At 39.7% G+C, this 21,769-nt stretch overlaps 1 protein-coding gene across 1 annotated transcript in view; it reads left to right on the top strand.

The window, feature by feature from the left end:
• KCNH5 (potassium voltage-gated channel subfamily H member 5) overlaps window positions 1-19,518 on the top strand; it is a 218,003-nt gene extending 198,485 nt beyond the window's left edge. Inside the window, exon 11 of the mRNA XM_081150235.1 lies at window positions 17,583-19,518. Within this exon, the coding sequence (XP_081006361.1) occupies window positions 17,583-18,527 (945 nt within the window). The 3' untranslated portion in view covers window positions 18,528-19,518. The remainder of the gene's footprint in view (window positions 1-17,582) is intronic.
• Window positions 19,519-21,769: the final 2,251 nt, after the last annotated feature.

Genomic DNA, 21,769 nt, shown 5'->3' with positions numbered 1-21,769 from the left:
ACTGCAGGTTCGCACGGAAAGGTGGGTTTATGTGGCCACCACTGGAGCAGGGCTCGCAGGGGGCTTTTTAAAGCATGGTTCTTCTCCCAGGCTGCACTTCTGAGTCAGTCTGGAAACTTTGAGCAAAAGTGTGATGCTGGGCCTCACCCCTAGAGATTCTCATTTAAATTGGTTTGGGACAAGGTCGATACCCCCCCACACACACATTGAGTGATTAGATGTTCCCCAAGTGATTCTAATGTGAAGCTGGAGTTGAAAACCAGGGTTTTAGATCAGTGATTCTAAAACTGTGCACAAGAATCCCCTGGGGGGCATGGATTAAAATTCAATTCTGTGGGGCCTGCCTTCAGAGATTCTGATTTCATTGTTCTGAAGTGGGACCCAGGAACCTGCCCTAAATGATTATAATTTGGGTGCTTCTGGAAAACACTGAGAAACACCACGTGTGAGCTTCAAGTGTCTGTAACCTGATTGGCTGTCTGCGGGAAGCAGACTCGAGATTTTAGTTCACTGAAAATGAGTATCTAAATCAACTTTCCCAGACAGCTAAGAGAATGGACCGTAGCAACTTCTTTCTTATTTTTAAAAACACCTTGCCCTTCCCTCTCATCTATAAAATTTTGTGTTTGCTGTGCAAGAGCTTGTCATCTTTGGGACATAGACTCAGTCTACAAAATTTTTAGGAGTTTCTGCTTTTGGTTTTATGAAAATTTAATTGAACTATTTTTATTCACCTTAAAGATTTTACTTATTAAATATAATTATGTTAACTTATTTATATTGAAGTCTGATAATAAAACCTATAAAACATGAAGATCTTTCAAAAATCTAAAATAAGGTGAATCACATGCTATAGGGTACCTTGTACCCTTTTTGCTTCTAGACCATTAGCCATCCTAAAACTTCTAAAATAGGTTGTATACTTTTTCTGCCACCAGCTTCTAGGTTTTATTTTACTAAATTCTACCAGGCCCTTGAGGAAGATAGTACTGTTCCACTTTGTTATCCTGAAAGCTGAGACCCACAGAGGCCAAGACTAAGTGGATCCCAAAGGCTGTAACCATAGCAAGCAGCAGAGATGGTATTTAACACCTACAGTCTCACTTTGAGTTTTTTTTTTTCTTGTTCTAAACTGTCTTTAGCTACAGAAAAGTCACAGATGATTTTTGCAGAACTAATCATTTACAGCGCATTTAAAGCTTTTCGTTTTAAAAAATGCTGATTTTCTTTGCTCAGATATGTATTCAAACACAAACACAGAGGCTGTTGTAAAATAAAAGCAGAAAACAAAACTGTATTACTGCATATCACCGGGGCAGAAGGGTTAGATAAGTAATGAAATTTATAGAAAATAACATCAAATTCTATTCGCTGAAAGTTTCTTTTTCTCTCTCTCTGGCAGTAAATTTAAAAAACCATTCCAAGCAAATTGCTGGTTGACCTTCCTCTCCATGCCTCCCATTGTCATTGGGCAGTGGGAGGGGACTGAAGGTCAGGTCCTACAAGGTACCAGAAGAGGTGCAAGAGCTTTTACGAACTAAAATCTGGGAAGCTCGGTCTTAATTTCAACTGAAAATTGGCTTGGCGTGTTCAGTTCATGAAAAGAATGAGCCATGGTATGCTAGGTCGCTATCGACAGCCTGCTACAGAGTAGGAAGGTCACTCTGTCTGCACTATCATGAGCTTTCCGTGATCACCCCCTCATCTGAAAACACAAACAGTCCTTTTCTCACCTACATCTGAAGCACTAAGTTCCTTAGAAAAGTTCTTAAGGAACAGGTGCAAACCACTTCATCTATCAGTACACCAGTTTTGCTGAGAAAATTCCATTATAAACCTTCTCCATGTAGCAACCAATACAGTTTAAGGTTATAAGTGATTTGTGTTACTTTAGTGCTGCCCTCAAAACTTTGCTTCTAAAAACTCCTGTATGCCTTGGCCAAAAAAAAAAAAAAAAAAAATCTTTCACATAGTTTGGTCATTTTGACTATAGGTTCTATGCCTGAGGTTCAAATGTAAGCTTCAATGAAATGTGTTAAACTTTTGTAATAAGACTAAAAATTTTCCATGTCTTGGATAATGCGTATTCTTGAGAAAGGTTTGATAAGTTTTATCAGATTCCCAAAAAAGTGTGTGACCCTCACAGGAGATTGAAGACTTCTTCCAATTCAGTTAGTAAGAAATGCCATCCACACACCACTGTCTTTGACTGTAGCACCACAGTATAGTTTGTATTGGAGGGAATGTTGACTATTGACGTCATTAATTCCCACAGATTAAGGATGGCCTCTTAATATCTACATTGCCCCTTAAAACCTGCTTGCAGATAAAGCTACCACGCATCTGTGCAAATTCTTCTTGAGCTTTCTTATTGCTCCTGGTCAAGTTACCCCCTCTGCCTGGCATGGCCTTCCATACTCCCCACTTCTCTTCCTGCTGAAGTCCTTAAACCCAACTAAAACAGCACCATCTCTAAAAACTCTTCCAGAACCCCTCAGCCAGTTTCCCTCTTTGATGATACACTTTTTGTGTGAGAATTTCTTTTATTAGAGAACCTCCTTTAGTTTGATTTGCATGGAGGGTCTATATGGCTGTACATCCCTAACTAGACTGCAGACTGGGATAAGAGAGAGACCATGTTTTATCCATCAGGTACGAGTGCTTCCCCCTCAATAGACACTAAAGCAAGGCTTCCTGTTTAACTGTTGGATGAACATTAACCTGATACCAGATCTCCTCGGTTTTACCGTAGGATCTGATAGAGAGAGGAACACAATCTACACACTGTCCTTGGAATACTTATTTGGCAAGAGTAAATCATAGTGGACAAGGTAAATTAAAGAAACCGCAGTATGATATAATAAGTCCTCACTTAATGTCATAGATAGGTTCTATGACTTTAAGCAAAATGGCATACAAAGAAACCAATTTTACCGTTGTTTAATTGATATACATAAATTAGAGCCATGGAAGGGTCTTAAGCAGTGGAATGGCATGGTCAGATTTTCAATTTAGAAATTTCTCTCTGGTAGAAGTATGAGTGATAATTTTAATGAATCATGACTGGGGAGTAAGGAAGAGAGAGGGGTCTAGGATGACTCAGACTTCTGATCGAGTAAATGGAGGCATCAGCCTAGAGGGAAATAGAAGTAGGAGCTATTCTGAGTATTGGCACATAGTGTAAGGTAATGAGTTTAGTATTGTGTCATTGGCATATACAGATAGTTGTGTCTAATATGTGGATAACTAGGTTTGGACCGTGTTGGGTATGCTTAATGTCTTGAAAGTGGAAGACTTCACTTAGGAAAAGCATATAATGTTAAAAGAGCATTGAGCCAAGGACTGAACTATGGGGAGCACCAGTGTTTGAAGGAATAATAGTAAGAAAAACCTGTGAATGAGACATAAAGAGAGAACCAAAGGGTATCATAGATGCTAAGGAAGCAGATCCACTAGAAGAATAGAGTGCTCAGCAGTATAAAATGCAGAAAAAAGTCCAGTAAAGTATGGGCTGAGGAATCACACCTGGATTTGTCTATGTGGGGATCAGTAATAGTGACCAGAGAGGAAGAAAACTGTTTTAGTCTGGGGATGGTGGGACAAAAGCCACATCGTGTGGGTTGATGGCTGAATAGGAAGTGTGCAAATAGTGTCTATATAAACTGTTCCTTCAAGAAAATTGTATCAGACTTGGACCCAGCAGGAGAAAAATGGCAGACAATTTTGGATAACTCAAGGAAGGCTAAATAAAAGGCTTACATATAACATGTGGGCAACCCTATGGTTTCCCTGCGTAAGGGACAGGGCTTCCCATGGCTAATTACAGCACACCGTTGCCATCCACTGGCCTAAAGAGATGAGAGAAAGGAGAGAGGGAGAGAAGTAGGGGAGGGAAAAGGAGGGGGAAAAAGAGGGGTTGAGGAGAAAGATAGAGACAGAGAGAGAAACTGTATGGAGAAAGCTGCCTGACTGGAGCTGTGGCCATTAGTCAAAGAATTAAGTCAGCCCCTGGTGACACCTCAAAGAGGAGCTGAGATAATAAAGACCCTGATCCTCACTCTCTTTCCTCCTTTATATCTCCTCTAGTGTTTCCCATTCGCCGAACCCAACTGGAAGCAAGGCAGCAAGTAAGCCCAGTAATGTAACCATACGGGCCAGTATCCCAGAAAACAGCAGAGTAGAAAAGCGTGGCGAGTGGATCTGGAGGGGTAAATGGAATATGTTCAGTACAAAATTAGTTTGAGTAAAGAAGTAAGAAGATAAGATGTTAAAGTAGCTGCAAAGTCAAAGGAAGGGTTGAATGTTATGAATTTTTCCTTCACCCCCACCAGGATGGAGACATGAGTTAAAAATGGAGGTAAAAAGTTAATAGGAAATAAATTAAAGCTATTGGTGGATATAAAGATAACTGACGGAGAAGAGTCCTGGAATATTCAGGTGCTCAGATAAAGAGTCAAAGTGAAGGGGTTTAAACAGAGAGAGCATTGCACTCTCTTGGGTTGGAAGGAAGGAGAGCAGAAGCGCAGTCGTGCTGAGTGTCTAGGTGGTGAGCAGGACAGATGCAGGAGTCGAGAAATGGAGTGCGCTGACCACCTTGCCCCGGCTTCCCATGAAGAAGGCATGAGCATCCGCTGAGAGCGAGGGGGTGGTCTGGGTGGGCTCGAGGAGAGTTCTGTTTCTCTGAAATAGTCACTCGGGGGCTGGGGCCGGGGGAGGGCAGAAGAAGAAATTGACCAAGAGCAAGATACCCACTGAAAGCCCAGGCGGTGGTGGAGGTGCTGAGCCATCACGTGGACCCGGAATGTGTGATGGGGTTTTCTTCCAGGGGCGTGCACACAGCACCCTGACTATGTCAGTCACACCGGCCAGTTGAAGGGGTGATTCAGGATCCTGGTTTTATCAGATTTGTTCCATAGTGGGGCAGAACCACAGAAAATGAGGCCATGAGTGATCATCCCTCAATATCCATCTTATACCACCGAGAGCATTTTATTCTCTTTCTCTTCTTTTGAATGCTATTTTTTTAAAGTATTTTTGCAACATACTTAAGCCCTTGGTAATGGTGTTCTTAGAATATTTCATAACGTTTAGAGAAAATTCCCACAAATATTATAATGTTCATGCTCAGTACAGCATGTTTCTTCTGAAGGTTAAATCAAGTGTCTCACGAGGAGGTACAAATGTAATCAAGGCTTGAATTTTAGTAAAAATTGTGCTACATTTATATACCCACATTCCACTCGCAAATCATCAATGCTGTTTGCTACATCCATGTAGCATATAGCTAACAAATTAATACTGTATTTCCAAAGGGAGACAACTATATTCAATTATTGCAGTGACGTTTTCACTTTATTTCTTTTGATTTCTCATCAATGTAGTTAGTTTTGGTCAGTAACTATATTTTCAAAATTCCCAACATTTCATTTTCTACAAATAAAGTAAGTGGAAAAATGACATTGTTAGAAGAGTTTCACATATGATAGCCTCTCCCGACCCCCACAAATCTTTACTTACTGTTTGGAATATAGCGAAATATCATCCAATTGGAAATTGTGCCTTTATCATTTTACTCTACCTGCTACCTACCAAGGAAGCTGCATATGTGTGTCCTTTAGTGGGGGATGAAATCTGTCCACTAATGAAGACAGATTTTAATTGTACATTAATGTCATCCCAGTAGGAATGAAGATTTCTGTGAGTCTATTATATTCATAGATTCACTTAACAAAGATACACTCCCATGTTGTTGTTGATTAGATGTGAAGAGGGGTTTCTTGATTCTGTCAATATTGAACAAGATACAACAATTTGGAGAGGTTTCTTTCCATATAGTGAAGAGTAATAAAAGGAAAAGAGAAGGGATGTGAGTCATGTAATTTGGTTACTATGGTATTGATTGTGCTACTTGATCCATGGTGGACATTACTGCTGTAAAGTTATTGATTTTACTCTCTTGCAACCATTTCTCCCATAACTATCAAAGGAGATAAGCTAATCTTATCTACAGGAATCACTACTTCTCAGGCAATGCTTGAAATTGAATAACTATACTTTAGCAGCTACGTTATTTTGACTTTAGTAAAATAAGGATCAGGAGATAATACTTTATCCACACGTCTCTTCTTGCATACAATCCATTAAGTCCAAAATTATATTTTCATTTCAAACTATAAAAGTAAATGACTAGAAAAACAATATATTATTGCAAAGTCTGGAAAGAAAAAAATAAAGACCTCATTTGCATACAGTGTAGATTATTTTAATTTACTCTTTGGTTTCAATTCAATAAAATAATATTTATATGACACTAAGTGTAAATCAAACTGGAAATTCACAGAAAGTCTTTCAGTTTAATTTCCAAAATACATAAAGAACTTATACAACTCAACACCAGGAAGACAAACAATCCAATTAAAAACTGGGCAAAGGACGTGAATAGACACTTTTCCAAAAAGGACATACAGATGGGCAATAGATACATGAAAAATGCTCAAGGTCCTTAATTATCAGAGAGATGCAAATAAAAACTACAGTGAGGTGTCACCTCACACCTGCTGGAATGGCTATCAATAAATCAATGAATAACAAGTGCTGGCGAGGGTGTGGAGAAAGGGGAACCCTAGTACACTACTGGTGGGAATGCAGACTGGTGCAGCCGCTGTGGAAAACAGTATGGAGGTTCCTCAAAAAATTAAAAATGGAGCTGCCTTTTGACCCTGTGATCCCACTTCTGGGACTATATCCTAAGAATCCTGGAACACCAATCAGAAAGAATATGTGCACCCCTGTGTTCATAGCAGCGTTATTTACAATAGCCAAGATCTGGAAACAGCCCAAGGGTCCTTCAGTTTCTTTGTAAAGGACCTGCCAGCTACTAAAATCAATAACCCCCAAATTTTAGTATCTTAACATAGTAAGGTTTTAATTCTCATTTATATATCAATCCAAAGCAACTGTTTGCTGGGAATTCTTCCGTTGAGTGATTCAGATACCCAGGATCCTTCCATTTTTTTAAGGCATCATTGCCTAAATGCACTGGTCCTTCCTTTCCTGCTGACAACAAAAGAGTGGATGCTGCAGGGAAATTGTACTAGGGTAGACCTGGACATAATGCACATAATTTCTGCTCACATTTCCGTAGCTACAGCTCAGTCATGACAACTCCTACCTCTAAAGGAGGCCACGGAAATGTCATCTAACCTCATGCAAGGTAAGCAGAAGAAACAGTTTGGTGATAAATTAGTAATTTGCCATAGAGATTGACTATGTGTCTTATCCTTTTCCCCACACCTAGAACCTGGAGTAGACAATAGCAAGTCTCATCTAGGCACTGTTTCCAGCTCAAAGTTTGGGATCTCCAGGCCACGTGCAATCCTCTTCTTCAGGTCTGAAAGTCAAGAGTTTGTTTTGAGACACATTAAGGTTGAGATGCCTATTGGCTATGTAAGTGGGGATGTTGAGTGAGTAGTTGGATATATGTGGTGTCCATATGTTCCACTTTGCCCAGGATAATTGTCTTGGAATCATTATTAATAATACCTTCTGTCTCTAAAATGTGTTCAGTTTAGATGATACCTTGTATGGATATATGAGTCTGTATTTTAGGGAACAGACTATGACTGCATCAAAATTTTTGTCATTCTTTGGGATATACCTGCTACTTAAAATGATGGAGTCTCAGACATTTAGAAATTGGGAAGAGGAAGAGGGGACAGAAAAGGTGATTAAAGCTGGTCATTGACCAGTGACTAGGAAGAGACCAGGAGAGTATGGAAGCTATGTAATCTGGAGAAAAAGAAGAAATGGAACTCTCATGGAACTCAGTCTTTTGAGGAGGAATGGATGTTTTTAAAAGTATATTAAAAATTACCTTTTTAGATTAATCTTCCATCTCCTAGTACCAGAGACCTTTGATTTCAATTTAGAACAACTCGAGGTTCTTTAGATGCATCATGCTCTTAGTTTCTATACCTTTCTACCAGCTGTGTCTTTGCTCATAGTTCATTACAGCCCTTATGCCTTTGATGAATTCCTACTTATGATTCAATATGCTGTTCAAGGGTTTGTAAGCTTTCCCTGGACCTCTACCAGGCAAAGTTATTGTCTTCAAAATAATTGACTATCATTAGTCACTCCTTCCCCCAAGACCTATTCCATTTTCCTATAACTCTAGTACTACAGCCTCGCTTATCTGATGTGATAGGAACCAGAAATATTGCTAACTAATGCCAATCAAGAGAATGCAAATGATGTGCCAGCACTCAGCTAGGTTCTTTAGATACAGCAATGTACTTATCACTAACAACATCTATATAAGGAAAGTACCATTACTATCTTTATTTACAAATGAAGAAAATGAGGCACAAAAAGTTTAAATAACTCACCCAGAATTACATAGCTAATGAATATATGGACCACAATTTGAACCAAACCACTATGGCGTCAAAACTTATACTCTTATCAAAGCATTTCATGTAGCTTAATAATTAGTAGTCTAATAAAAAATGTTGGCTAGATGTTTTATTTTAACTTAGAAACTTAAAAGTGTACATTCAGCCTGGCTGGTGTGGTTCAGTGGTTGAGAGTAGAACCATGAACCAGGAGATCACAGTTTGATTCCCCGTCAGGGCACACACCGAGGTTTCAGGCTTGATCCCCAGTAGGGGGTATGCAGGAGGCAGCCGATTGATCGATCAATGACTCTCTCTCATCATTGATGTTCCTATCTCTCTCTCTCCCTCTCCCTTCCTCTCTCTGAAATCAATAAAAATATATTTTTTAAAAAGTACATTCAATTACTAATGTTTTGAGGCATTAATAATCTTTTTTATATAAAACATACCATAATATAGCCTCTGAAATTTCCAGTTTTGGTTTCTTTAAGTACAGCAAGAGAGTCTACTGATAAACATACATACAACTAACTATTAATAAGCATGCAATTCAACTGATGGAAGTAGAGGTTCACAGGTTGACCAGTCTAGAGTTTCTGATGTGCTGTGGGCATCAGTCAGTGTGTTTTATAAAAAGAATGGAAGGTGACAGTCAAGCTAGTCATGTTGATTAAGTGAAGATCAACTAAAGAGGCTATAGTCTGTTTAGTATCACGTGCATTCCTCTAACTCTGAATTTACATATTGTGTTGAAAATTACCTGTTTACATACCTTAATTCTTGACCAGACAATAAGCAGCAAGCCTGTATTAGTCATCATTATATTCTCAGTATCTACAAGCCTATTCTGCACATAATAGGGAGGGGCTCCTATAAATCTTGGATTAATTATAATACACTGTATTATACTAATACATACTAATGAAACTAATGTAACACACTAATGAAAGGGTGTACTCCTGCGACATCCTTGAGGATGGGACAAGTTCTTATCTATTAAGTAAAATTTAATTGAAATACAGCTCATACATAGAAAAGTATATAAGCCATAGTGTACTACTTAATGGATTTTTACAAACAGTGCTTCCATGTAGGGAGCACCTGGCTTGAGAACAGCATGGGAAACACGTCAGAAGCCCATTCCCACCAATCCCCAAGATTTAGCTACTGTTCTGACTTTTAACGCTTTAGATTAGTTTTGCCTCTGTTTGGGGATTTTTGGAGTTAAATTAGTAGAATTATACATTATGTACTCATTTGTATCTGGCTTCTTTCATTTAATATTATTTTGTAGGGATCATTCATGTTGCTGTAGTTGTAGTTCATTAATACTCATTGGAGGGTTTTCCACTGAGTAAATATACATCAACACATCCATTCCACTCCTGAGGGACCTTTGGGTTTCCATTTGAGGCTGTTATGAACAGTGTTATTACAACATCCCTGTCGACTTCTTTTATTTAAATATGTACAGTTTTTTTTGGAAAGGGTATATGCCTAGGAGTGAAAAACCCTGAGTCTTGTTCATCTTATTAGTAGGGACTCAGCAAACAGTTTTCCAAATGGTTGTATGAATTCGTATACTGACCAGCACCTTATGGAAATTCAGGTTTTCTGCATTCTCATTAGCACTTGTTTTCTTTTCCATTTCAGCTCTTCTAGTGAGTGTGTAAGTGTAATATGTTGTGGTTTTAAACTGTACTCCCTTGATGGCTACTTAACATAAACATTCCATATATGTAATGGCCACATATAACTTGGAGGGTAAAATGCTCATCTTTCTATTGGACTTGTGTGTCTTTGTCCTCAAGGATTTGTAACAATCCTCTATATATTCTGGATATGAGTCCTCTATTGGGTATTTGTGTTGCGTTTATTTGCTTTCACTGTGACTTGTCTTTTGATTCTCTTCATGGTATTTCTCAAAGAACAGGGAGTCTTCATTGTAGTGTAGTTGCACTGACTCTCCCCCATGTATGGTTACCACTTTCTGTTTGCTATTTAGGAACTCTTTTCTTGTCCCAGAGTATTGAAGATTTTTCTCCTATACCTCCTTTGAATAGGTTTATGGTTTTTACCTTCCTTATTTGGGTCTTCAATCTATTTAGAGTTGATTTTTGTGTATAGTGTGACATAGAGGTCAAGGTATATGAACCAGAACTCCAAATCTTGCCAGTGCCTTAACCTTGGACTTTCCAGCTTCCACAACTTTGAGAAATAAATTTCTGTTGTTTATGAGCCACCGGGCTTATGATGTTCAGTTATAGCAGCCTGAATGGATTAAGGCATTTGCTAATACCACACTATCTTAATTACTATTATTTTAAAGAATAAAATACGGGCAGTATAAGTCTTTCAGTGTTTTGCTTTTAATTAGTATTGCGTTAGCTGTTGTGCTTATTTTGCATTTCCAGATAAATTGTAGAATTAGTCTGTTAATTTCCTTCAAAAGATTCTGGTAGTATTTAGATTTGGATTATAATAAACAAATAAATAAATTAAGAAATTGTTTTTTCCATGTTAACATTAGTCAGTCTTCCAAACCATAAACAGTATATTCCTGCATTTATTGAAGTCATTTATTTTTGTGTTCTCTTTGCATAATATGTGCCTGGAGCTCAGCTGACCTTCTAAATATGAACTTTCATATCCCCTCTCCTTCTATTCTTATGTCCTCAATCAACTATGACCCCTCATATTTTCCCCTTTTATACCCTGTGATCCTCAAATAAAAATAATCAGTTCTCTCCTCAAAGATTATCTTTCCCTCAGAGTCAGAACTCTCTGAAGTGTCAAGTGGGCTAGTGTAATCTGTGATTTCTAAGAAGCAGGGCAAAGACTCTTCTCAAGTTCCCTACATTACATTATTTGTGTTAGTAGGAGACAGTGCCTCCAGTCACAGTAATATATGGAATATGAGGCTCTCCCACCCAAGGCTAACACAACAAGTTAATAATGAATAGATTATGACCATGGGAGTTCTCTATTGACTATATAAAGATACTTCCAAGTTGAATAAATCACAGATACATATGTTTTAATTAATTAGATTTGGTGCCCATTATATGAATATATTTATATAGAAAGCTTCAAGTGAAATAGTCACATATAATTTTTCACAATTTGTGCTCCAGTAATATGCAGAGCTGAGCTCTCTTTAATCAGACTTTCTAGTGCTGACAGCTGAGACTTTACTTCCGAGGCCTCTGCTGGCTTTGCTGTGTATATATGCTCATGCATGTTCATGGGCAAGTGTACTGGCCTATCTCAGTTATTTAAACAGCTCTACGTTTTTTTTAAATAGTAGATTCCAGCTCTGGGCAATTGCTACACTAAAGAAACAGCCACATAGCTTCTTATACTCTACTTGGACTAGAATAAATAATTGCAGTTCAGTACAGTGGGGACAGAGTTACTGGCTGCTCTGCAACTCTAGACCCTACAGTTCAGTTACCAGCCAGCAATGTTTAGAAGCAGAAACCTTGGTAATTAGCAGCAAATTTTCATTATCTCTCAGCACAGCATGTGAGCAGTTGCCTCCAGAAGCAGAACCAAAACACAAATAAAAGGTGTATCCTGGATCTATAATTGTTTTTAGGGTCATAGAAGCCTCAGTAGGGTTTGATGCACAGAATTTTTGACACCTATAAAACGAGGCAAGTGTGTTATCATCTGGCAAGAAGTTATGTTAGGAATGAGTTAAAGGGCATGGAGTAGATCGTCTTATTTCAAAGTTTTGTTTGTTTGTTTTGGCATCAGGTACTGATCTCTTAGGTCATATATTTAAAGAATGTTAATGCTGGGGGGGAAAAACTAAGTCCAACACCATCATCACTATTTAAATAAAATAATTAAAGCCCAAAAAGATTATGGGACTTGCACACAAGGTAACATAGCTGATTAGAGCCCTGGCTATGACTGGAACTCCAATCTCCAAATGACTCCTCATTGTTCTTTCTGCTAGATCCTCTAAACATCAAGACTCCTGCAAAAGAAGTTTTCAAGTTGGAAGTGGGACTAATCACTAGTTCTGTTTCTATAGCCTTTTATTAAGCATAAAATAGTGTATATGGTGCACTACTTTCTAATCTTTGAAAGGCAAGGACTGACTGTCTCCTTTGTATTACCTGAATGTATTGAACAAATTCTTCATTTGGAATAGAGTAGAGATGGTCCAAGCAGACAGGGCAAGTCACTTGTATGTCTAATTTTGCTTCTGTGGAAAGTTCAAAAATCCAAGTGGTGAATGAAAGAGGAGAGATTTCTGCCCCAGGGTGAATGTGCTGTTCTTATGCCACTCATTGGATGTAGCTGTTGATATATATTTTACATGGACTAACTATAGCATCCTGATAGAACAGAGAATTGTTTACCTTCAATTAATCTTTAAACACACCTGATGTGTAGAAGGGCTATGTGTCTTTACCAAGTTTATACAGGTAGGCAGTGTCAGAGATAGTATTCAGACCCTTACCTCCTGACTCTCCAAGACTTTACAAAAAAATGTCACTGCTCAATTTTAATCTAGAATTAAGGGAGATGCCATGATGGAAACGGAGAGTGGGTTTAGAAACCAGGAAAAGTAAGTTCTAGGTGCAACTGTGAATGACTGGCTGTACATCCAAGTGCCTAGTCACTTTCACTGTTTGTAAATTCCACAAAATGAAGAAATACCCAAGAATTATTCCACTTTATATAAATTTGATTACAACTGTAAAAGATTGAAAGAGTGATCTATTATGTAGACTAGATATACATTTCTGAATCTGCCTAAAATGTAATACTCCAATAGAGAAAACTGTATTTCCCAACAGTCAAGAATTTGTATGTGATCTTGAGTGAAAGCTGCATTATTTTTTAGAAATCAAATGCAAAAATTAACACATCTTTAAATAAATATGCTAGAGTTGGTTTCGCAAACAAAAGCTGTAGAAATTGCTTTCATCATGAAAAAATAATCCTTCAAAGTATTATAACTGCCCTACTTGAGTAATTGTTTCCCCTGAGGCACAGCAATTACCTCACAAGGCACAAGCTAGAGCCAAAGATTAGCTGTGCTCCTGGGGACCACAGAATAGTACCAGATGAGATCTAGTAGGTAATATGGTTGAAAGTGCATTGTAAACTACAAAACAAAATTACACATAGCATTAGGAATGCTGGCATGGAATGGTGGAAGGGACATTGGAATGGGCATTAGGAAATGGATTTCAGTCCCAGAGTGGCCATTTACTAGCTAAGTGAGCTTAGCCAAGTCTCATGACTTCTCTGACCCTCATCTGTCAAACAGGGATTATCATAATGGCCCTGCCTGACTTAGAGTTAAGGGAAGAAAATGAGGTAACGTATGCTAAAGTGGGTTGTAAAATGTATCACGTTTGCCGAATGTTAAATAATGTTGTCCTTTATTTAATACCGAAGAGGCCCATTACAGATTCATATGTATACATCTCTTTCTGTGTGTTGAACTTCCAGCCTAGAGTCAAGACTTTGGCTTATTCCATGATCCAAGTGATTCAACCTCCTGTCATTTCATGTCCTTCTCCCAAGCCTTGGATCCTTTAGATACTTTGTACTGCTCTTTAATTTAGATCAGGAATTAGTCTTTGAGTCCAGTAGACCCAGGCTGGAAACCCTGCTTTGTTGCTCATTGGCTGTATAGACTGGAGGAAGGTGTTTTGTTTTGTTTTGTTTTAATATTTGTATTGATTTTTAGAGAGAGAGGAAAAGAGAGGGAGAGAGAGAGAAACATCAATGTGAGAGTGCAACATCTATTAGCTGCCTCCTGCAGGAGCCTGCAACCTGGGCATGTGCCCTGGTCAGGAATTGAACCTCAAACCGGCAACCTTTCCATGCAGGGAATGACTCCCAACCAACTGAGCCACACCGGCCAGGGCTGGGGAAAAATTTTTAAAATCTCGTTAAGCCTCAAATTTTCATCTATGAAATGGATTAGTGTGCAAATTAAATGTGCAAATAATACATGGAAAATACTTAGTACAATTCCCCTAATCCTGGTATTTTTATTGCAGTGATTCCAAAATGGAAACATGTGGAAACAATCACTGCAGTGACCAAAATAATTATGTTCTCAAAATTACATCCTTACAATGAAAGTGTTCTGACTCAGGTTCTTTCAAGACTGATTTGTGGGTTGAAGATCTGAACCTGATTCTACTTAGCAAGCATTCATTAGCTACTTGTGCCTGGCTGTCGGAAAAGTGTGTTTCCTTCCAAATGAGGAAATAGGAGTAGACATGAATGATCAATTATAATAATACATATAGCACTGATTCATTGTTTAGAGGATGCAAAATAATAAAAGTAGAAAACAATCCATGTTTGTAATATTTTTGATTCATAGACCTATCACAAACATACATTTGCTGAATGTATGTAAAAGTTATTGATTTCATAAGTAACATTTATTTATTGAGGCCTTTCAATGTAACAGACACTGTTGTAGACACTTGTCGCCACATATACCAAGGCTATGTCTATCAAAGGCTAAGTAACAGCCTTTAAAAAGCAAACAAAAAGGTAAGAATTGAGTATGAAAGAGGATTACCCAATTATTTGCATTAGTTCCCTCACGTCAGTTCACAGACCCAAAGTGAGTGCCGTTCAGTGACGGGATGAAACAGGAAGAAAGTATCTGTTTCCATGTGTGGATCTTTCTGGTCCCAAAGAGTGTCAATATCTTGAAGTCTTAGAATAAACCCTGTTTATTTAGGAAGTATAAGAAATATGTCAACCTTTGAGAGATTTCTAATTAAACGGTTGGAGCTTAGATGTCAGACTTGGAGATTAGTATTACATCTTTTCAAAAGATCCAATATCCTGTGCCTCTAGAATAGGAGAAATATGCTGGTCTTTACCGACAGTTATTGAATTTAGAAAACATTTATTTTAAATTTCAAATTATTGCCACACGATAAGCTCCTTTTAGTGCATCAATCGCACTAAAATGTGCTCTTAGAGAATTGCTGTCTCCCTGGCTTTTCTGTTAACAGTGACCATCATTAGTCCTGGTTTCTGGTGTAAATCAATGATGGTGTGTTACTCCTGGGAGCTGCTGAATCTCCAAGAGGTGATGAAAATGGTTTCAAACACAAAGTGTGTTATGAGAGTTCAGAGGCGAGAACCAGCATATTCTGAGAGTGTATTACATGCCAGGGGCTCTGTACTTCTCTTATATTTCTAATCTAACCATCAACTCAATTAGAGAGGGTGATGGAGGTAAGTAATTTTTCCATTGTCATAAAATTATCTGACTCTGAGAGCACTTCACCTCACTCCCTTTTGAATTTTCCTTCCAGCCTTCACCTGCAGCTATTCTGTTCTTCAGAAGGACTCTGAGCAAAAATCTTACACTATTAAATTCACTTCTAACTCTGATAACATAAGTGGTAATTTCTTATATAGTTAACATTTTTTATGTCTCTCGATGGAATTATGTTTCTAATATTTTCAAAGCACAGTTTTCATAAAAGTGTGCTTATTTATTTGTGTGTACTCATCTAGCATCGCATGCACTATGTATTTAAGTTTTTTTACAAGATTCTGGATACGGAAATGAAGTTACAAGGGTAGATAGAATTGTTTGCAAACTTTGTTTGGGTACCTTTTATCTATTTAATTAATTTATTTATTTTAAATTTATCTTTATTGTTGAAAGTATTACAGATGTCCCTCTCCCCCTTCCTTGATCCCATCCACCAGTGCCCATCAGTAGATGAGTGGACTATATATTTAATTTTATGTTTAACATTTAAAGAATATTAGAATTTGTAGAGGCTAAACCCCCACTCAGTGAAAGCCTTACATGGACAACGTCCTTACTTCTGTTTGAATAATTTTAGTGGTGTGAGGTTCATGAGTTTTCAAATTATTCAGTTAATAGATAGCAGCTTGAAATTAAAGTGTATATACAAAGGTGGTATTTACCTTCCAAAAACTTTTACTTATAGATCCCATTTCTGCCCTCTGGAGTCATATGAATAAATTTAATTCTTCCTCATACCCAACCCAGGTGCTTTGTTGGTAAACTAACTTTTCAATACTTTTATACCCTGGAAATCTTACTGTTTGACCTTAGACCAAGGATGGTATTAAAATGGTTTTGAGTCGAATAAGTATATATATTAGATAGATGATAGATAGATAGATGATAGATAGATGATAGATAGATAGATGATAGATAGATAGATAGATAGATAGATAGATAGATAGATAGATAGATAGATGGTAGATGGTAGATAGAGAGATAGATAGATAGATAGATAGATATAGATAGGTGATAGATAGATGATAGATAGATGATAGATAGAGATAGATGATAGATAGAGATAGATAGATGATTGATAGATAGATGATGATAGATAGATGATAGATAGATGGATGGATGGATGGATAGATGGATAGATGGATAGATGGATAGATGGATAGATGATAGACAGACAGACCATGGCTTCCCCCGCTCTTACCATCGCTTCCCCGCACTTCCCCCTCACTGACCATCGCTTCCCCCGCGCTGACCGTCACTCCCCCGCGCTCCCCCGCGCTGACCATCGCTCCCCCGCGCTGACCATCGCTCCCCCGGGCTGACCATCGCTCCCCCGCGCTGACCATCGCTCCCCGCGCTCCCCCGCGCTGACCATCGCTCCCCCGGGCTGACCATCGCTCCCCCGCGCTGACCATCGCTCCCCGCGCTCCCCCGCGCTGACCATCGCTCCCCCGCGCTGACCATCGCTCCCCCGGGCTGACCATCGCTCCCCCGCGCTGACCATCGCTCCCCGCGCTCCCCCGCGCTGACCATCGCTCCCCCGCGCTGACCATCGCTCCCCGCGCTCCCCCGCGCTGACCATCGCTCCCCGCGCTCCCCCGCGCTGACCATCGCTCCCCCGCGCTGACCATCGCTCCCCGCGCTCCCCCGCGCTGACCATCGCTCCCCCGCGCTGACCATCGCTCCCCGCGCTCCCCCGCGCTGACCATCGCTCCCCGCGCTCCCCCGCGCTGACCATCGCTCCCCCGCGCTGACCATCGCTCCCTGCGCTCCCCCGCGCTGACCATCGCTCCCCCGCGCTGACCATCGCTCCCCCGCGCTGACCATCGCTCCCCGCGCTCCCCCGCGCTGACCATCGCTCCCCGCGCTGACCGTGCTGTTCTCCCGCCGCCCCACCGCAGATCATCTTCCGGAAGATCAGCGACGTGCGGAAGGAGGAGGAGGAGCGCCTGCGGCAGAAGGACGAGGTGGCGCTCAGCATCCCCGTGGACCACCCGGTCAGGAAGCTCTTCCAGAAGTTCAAGCAGCAGAAGGAGCTGCGGAACCAGGGGTCGGCGCAGGGCGACGCGGAGCGCAGCCAGCCGCCGGCGGGCCGCCCCTTGCAGAACGGCGCCCCCATCACGGGCACCAGCGTGGTCACCGTGTCCCAGATCACGCCCATCCAGACCTCCCTGGCCTTCGTGAAGACCGGCGAGGCCCTCAAGCAGAACAACCGCGACGCCATGGAGCTCAAGCCCAACGGCGGCGCGGAGCCCAAATGCCTCAAGGTCAACAGCCCCATCAGGATGAAGAACGGAAACGGCAAAGGGTGGCTGCGGCTCAGGAACAACGTGGGCACCCATGAGGAGAAAAAGGAAGACTGGAATAACGTCACCAAAGCTGAGTCCATGGGGCTCCTGTCCGAGGACCCCAAGGGCAGCGACTCAGAGAACAGTGTGACCAAAAACCCACTGAGGAAGACGGATTCTTGTGACAGTGGGATTACAAAAAGTGACCTTCGTTTGGATAAGGCTGGGGAGGTGCGAAGTCCGCTGGAGCACAGCCCCGTTCAGGCTGACGCCAAGCACCCCTTCTACCCCATCCCCGAGCAGGCCTTACAGACCACGCTGCAGGAGGTCAAACACGAACTCAAGGAGGACATCCAGCTGCTAAGCTGCAGAATGACTGCCCTGGAGAAGCAGGTGGCAGAAATTTTAAAAATACTCTCAGAAAAAAGCGTGCCCCAGACCTCTTCTCCCAAGTCCCAAACGCAGCTCCAGGTACCTCCCCAAATACCATGTCAGGATATTTTTAGTGTTTCCAGGCCTGAGTCACCTGAATCTGACAAAGATGAAATCCACTTTTAATATATATATATGCACATATATATTTGTTAATATCTTAAAAACAGTATATACATCTATATACAGAAGTGTGTATATATGATATATACATCTATATTTTCACTTGCTTTCAATATGATGAACACAATATGGGTTTTGATATGTAAATATTGCATGTCCAGCTGGATTCTGGCCTGCCAAAGATGATTATTTAAAACATAGATATTGCTTGTATATTATGCAGTTGACTGCATGCACATGTTACTTTTATTTATAAGCTCTATTCTGTAATTTTTAAAAAAGTACGATTTTTGTTAACCAAGGCGATGTAATATTTGAAGAATCAGGGTCTAACCTGCCAATGTTGCCATGACAAACTTGATCTCAGGCTGAGTAGACTGCGCTGTCATTTCCTTGCTGTTCTGTTGAGTTAAAATTCTAGGTTGATGCCAGGGAAGAGTTCCACTTCGTAAACTGTTCGTACCATTTTATGATCTCTTTCCTTAGGCTATTTTTATGTAACTTAGTGTTAGCTTATTTTTCCTCAGCAGGCAGTGTTTTCTCCATTTAAATAACTGTTTTGTTGCCTAAGTCAGATAGCAGTATGGAGTATTGAAAATTTATTGCTATGGGTTCTGTGCATGAATTGCATTTTTGCTCAACTATACCTCTTCTTTTCCAACATTATACTTAGATAGTAATCATTAAGCTCCTATGTAAGGAAATCCCTGTCTCCTCCGTCTTGGAGAACAGCTGCCATCTAGTAAGCTGATTTTATCAACCCTATAAATACTAAACTATTAAATAGTGTATATTATTATAGAAATACTGCACCACAGGGTACAAAGGGCCTTTTAACGATTCATGTTAAAGATGCTGATTTTCCAAAGGTGATGAATGCTCTAAGTTTGTGTTTCTAAAAACTTGTTCAAGGGTGGAGTTAGGCTCTTAGCAGAGAAACAAATAAACAAAAAACATTTAAGTGATCATATCAAAATTTTAACTACAATAATATAAAATAAAAAAGAATGTAAACGGACACGCTTTTGTAGCATATCTAAAACTTAGGAAGAATGAAACACAGGTACGGACTTACTCACACATGATTCTTACTGTGTGTAGCATTAACACATGAAGTGTGGTTTAAAAAAACAACTAAGAAATAGATGTTAAGTTGCTGAACTCAGATAACTGCTTTTCTGTAATTTTATTCTGGTTACAATTTTCTACAGCTTTTTGCACACAGTTCTACTGCTGGACTTCTGCTGAGTTGATACAATAGACTCCTGGGGCTCAGGCAGATCCACTTATGAAAGGGGGTACTAGAGACCGAATTTCAGAGTCTTTTGGGTTACAAATCCTCTTAGAAAGTGCCTATTATCAATTAAAAAAAGTCACAAAGGGTTATGTTATAGCTAGTCCTTTAAATGATATGTACTGGGAATCAAATACACGTTCATTTCTAAGAACACAGAATTTATTTCTTTTGACTAAAGGGTTTTTTGTAAAGTTGATAAGAGAGACATACTTTTGAATTGGTGCATGTATGACATTGAACAGTGGGAGCAGGGCAGTTCATGTTTGCATCAAGTTGAAAATATATACCAGTTGAATTTGTACATTATCAGAACACCTGTACACATAGATTAACAACATACACAAGATGATAGCAACGTCAAGGGAGATACTTTGATCTATTGTACCCATTTTTATGAGCTTTTCTAACTATCTCCCAGCATTCCTGAACAAAACCACCAGAATGAAGACAAGTTATCACAATCAGACTGGAGAAGTGCAAAACCAAGTCATTTATAAAAACAGTTGATACTTTAGAGTTTGTACTAGAACTTTTTCACATACCCACAAGATGTGCCTCTTTCATCCAGGAGACTCAGAACAGATGCCATGGGTTCCATTTTCTTCCCTTTGTGCCCATAACTTCCATGACCCATGCTGGAAGTTTTCAGGGGAGCATTTCTCTATGATCTGCTACAATATCTACCTACCATAGGCACACGAAAATGAGGGTGAGGTATCAGCCTGGAAATTGGGATTTTGTTACTTTCATGGTGAGGATGGTATCTTTTTCTTGACCTCTGACATTTATTGAATTTCAGGGTATTTTTCTATTTAATCAAGTGTGAGACAAGCTTGGCTAAGCTTCTGAAGGTGGATGAGTGGTAAAAATAATCTGAGTACAGAAATGGTCAGCTTAACTTTAGCCATGTGCTTCCAAAGTCCCAGCTGCTATAAAGCTGTGAGAGGATGACTGAAACAGTGGGGCAGTGCCAAGCTGCAACGGATGCCTTTGCTGTTAGTGGCGCATATACTTGCTGTGCTCTGGCATTGCCTCCATTTCACCCAACTGACCTGTAATATTATTGTTCATACGTATGGGAAAGAAACATGTGCTTTTGAACTACTGAAAGTTGTCACAAAGGGGGGAACTGTATCGATTGCTTATTTATGGTACAGCTATCACTGTGCTCTTTCCCAGCCGCCTCTGTTCCAGTTTGCATGACGTGATGAGCTGCCAAATGCACTCCACTGTGTCCAGCCGGAATGCATGTGTCCAGCCAACATTGTACATAGAGTAGTCCTTTAGGTTCCCAGATTCCACAATTCTTATCCGTTGAACTTACTCAGATTTGAAGGAAGGGTGAGCACTTGCTTGAATATGTGCAATAATGATACAATCATGTTCCGTGTGGCCTCAACCAGCATAGACTGTAGATTCTCTGTGGGGGGACCAGATGACTGCATGTTTTATTCTTACACTGTATAGATGCTCTTGGTGCATCCAGAATAAAAATTTTACTAGTATATTTCTGAACAATGTACTAATAGGGGTAAATAGATATGTATTTAAAATCCAAACATTTTCCAAAGCAACTTACACACCTTCATTATTTTTCTATAATATATAAGATCAGATGCTGTACCCTGGACAGGTGGTTGTAACACAATAGTGAAAGTCAAACAAAAATGGAACTGTGAGCTGTGCATCACAACGGCAAGTGTTATCAGTCTGTTTGAAGATAGTATTGCACTAAATGTGATCTAGTAGATAGAGTTGCTTATAATAAAAGGCAAATAGGCACACGAAAGGCAGATGACACAGTTGATAGTGTCCCACATTGACATAAGTAGTACTTAGCATGGTTTAAGCATAGATGTTGAATAGAGAGACATATTTCATTGTTAAAATGGAAAATGTTTATTATTCACACTTGTTTCACCTCACATTAAATATAGAAGTACAAATG

The sequence above is a fragment of the Miniopterus schreibersii genome (assembly GCF_964146895.1).
Source record: "Miniopterus schreibersii genome assembly, chromosome: 1".
Classification (NCBI taxonomy): Eukaryota; Metazoa; Chordata; class Mammalia; order Chiroptera; family Miniopteridae; genus Miniopterus; species Miniopterus schreibersii.
The sequence above is the reverse complement of the archived record's forward strand: the minus strand, read 5'-3'. Positions and strand labels throughout refer to the sequence as shown.